This window comes from Telopea speciosissima, chromosome 11 (genome assembly GCF_018873765.1).
Source record: "Telopea speciosissima isolate NSW1024214 ecotype Mountain lineage chromosome 11, Tspe_v1, whole genome shotgun sequence".
Taxonomy (NCBI): Eukaryota; Viridiplantae; Streptophyta; class Magnoliopsida; order Proteales; family Proteaceae; genus Telopea; species Telopea speciosissima.
Window position 1 is genome coordinate 12,957,857 of NC_057926.1, and position 1,942 is coordinate 12,959,798.

General features: G+C 39.5%; 1 protein-coding gene across 1 annotated transcript; it reads right to left on the reverse strand.

Moving 5' to 3' along the window:
* Nucleotides 1–1,062: 1,062 nt before the first annotated feature.
* Nucleotides 1,063–1,680, reverse strand: LOC122645913 (the record flags this gene model as incomplete). Its single annotated transcript, XM_043839320.1, has 1 exon — nucleotides 1,063–1,680. A coding segment is annotated over one exon (618 nt), but the record flags the coding sequence as incomplete, so codon positions are not given.
* Between the last annotated feature and the right edge of the window lie 262 nt (nucleotides 1,681–1,942).

Below are 1,942 nucleotides of genomic sequence, written 5' to 3' on the forward strand. Positions count from 1 at the left end.
ATTCAATAAATAAAAAAGAATGATGTAAATTTTTCTCATGACATAAGTAAGATAGGGCACACAATCTCAAAGAAATACTCAACTAAAGATTAAGGAGCCAAAGGCTCCCCCACACTTGAATTTTATCACCCCACATCAATTTAAGTAACAAGTATGCATCAAGGTCAAGGGATCTCCTCATATTTTCTGAACACTACTCATCTTCAAGTAAACCACTCATAGCACTAATGGAACCAAAGACTTAGGCATTGAGTATTTTTTACCTTACTTTCTTTTCTAGGCATTAAGGCAAAAGTTTTTTTTTTTTTTTTCTTTCTAAACAACAAACTATTTTTCTACTCTACTACTATTCTCTGAATGACATGATGGAGCATACATCAAACATCCAATTACTTGGTAGCTTTGCTTTTTGCATGTATCCATAAGACATTGAGACATTAATGTAAGAGTTTCTTTTTTTTTTTTTTAGTTTCCTTCCAAGGAATTTCGATCAAGTCACCCTGCATCATGAGGCACAGTGCCCTTTCTAGTCCCAAGGAATTTCACTTTTCTTTCTGTTTCTCTTTTTTTTTTTTTTTTTTTCATTTACTTTCGCTTTCATGCCTTGCCACAAACAAATTGGTCTCAACTACTAGCCAAAAGATCAAAGGGACCCATAAACACATAGAGGAATCTAACCATCACATGAAGTAGCACTCATATTTTCAAACTCAATCCCCATCACCGGATACAAACCAACTACCATCCTTAAAAAGGGATTTTTTTATTATTTCACATACTAGGGCACCTAATTCCCTCTCACTCTCGCTTTGCAAATCGAAGAGACTTATGCACATAACCAAAAACTATCGCCACAATTAAAATTCATAAAATTCACAATTAAAGTCCAACACACCCCCCCCCACACTTAATTCATGCAGTGTCCTCAATGCATGCAGAAAAGAAAGAATAAGGACAAGGGAGGGGATACATACCAGGATATTAGGGGTCAAGGTAAAGAGGCTCATGGAGGTCCATGACCTCTTCTTCAACAGGAGTAGGCATCTCTATGTACGGCTTCAATCTTTGGCCATTGACCTTGAAAGTAGCTCCTGTACTTGGATTGAGGACTTCAACAGCCCCATAAGGATAAACTTTTTGATCAATATAGGGGTCATCCCATCTAGAACGCAGCTTACCTGAAAAGATATGCAAACGAGAATTGTATAACAAAACTTTCTGGCCTACCTCAAAAGATTTTCTCAAAATGTGCCTATCATGGAAAGCCTTGGTTTTTTTCTTGTAAATTCGAGCATTCTCATATGCCTCATTCCTAAGCTCTTCCAACTCAGATAGTTGGAGTTTCCTATGGGCACCTGCAGTGGGTAGGTCAAAGTTAAGCTTCTTGATACCCCAAAAGGCCTTGTGCTCAATCTCTACAGGTAAGTGACATGCCTTTCCATACACCAGACGGTACGGAGATTGACCAAGATCGGTCTTAAAAGCTGTCCTATGGGCCCACAACGCATCTACCAACCGGTTAGACCAATCCTTATGGTTCGGGTTGATGGTTTTCTCAAGAATTTGCTTGATCTGCCTATTTAAAACCTCAACCTGGCCATTGGTCTGGGGATGATAGGGTGTGGCCAATGTATGGACGACACCATACTTTCTCATGAGGGCCTCAAAAGGCCGATTACAAAAATGCTTACCCCAATCACTAATGATAGCCCGGGGAGTACCAAAACGGGAGAAGATGTTCTCCTTCAGAAATTTCACAACCACCTTGTGGTCATTGGTCTTACAAGCAACTGCCTCAATCCATTTGGACACATAGTCCACAGCAAGTAGTATGTACAGGTTACCAAAAGAGTTAGGGAAAGGCCCCATGAAATCAATACCCTATACATCAAACACCTCAACCACCAGAATTAGGTTGAGGGGCATCATATTTCTCTTAGTA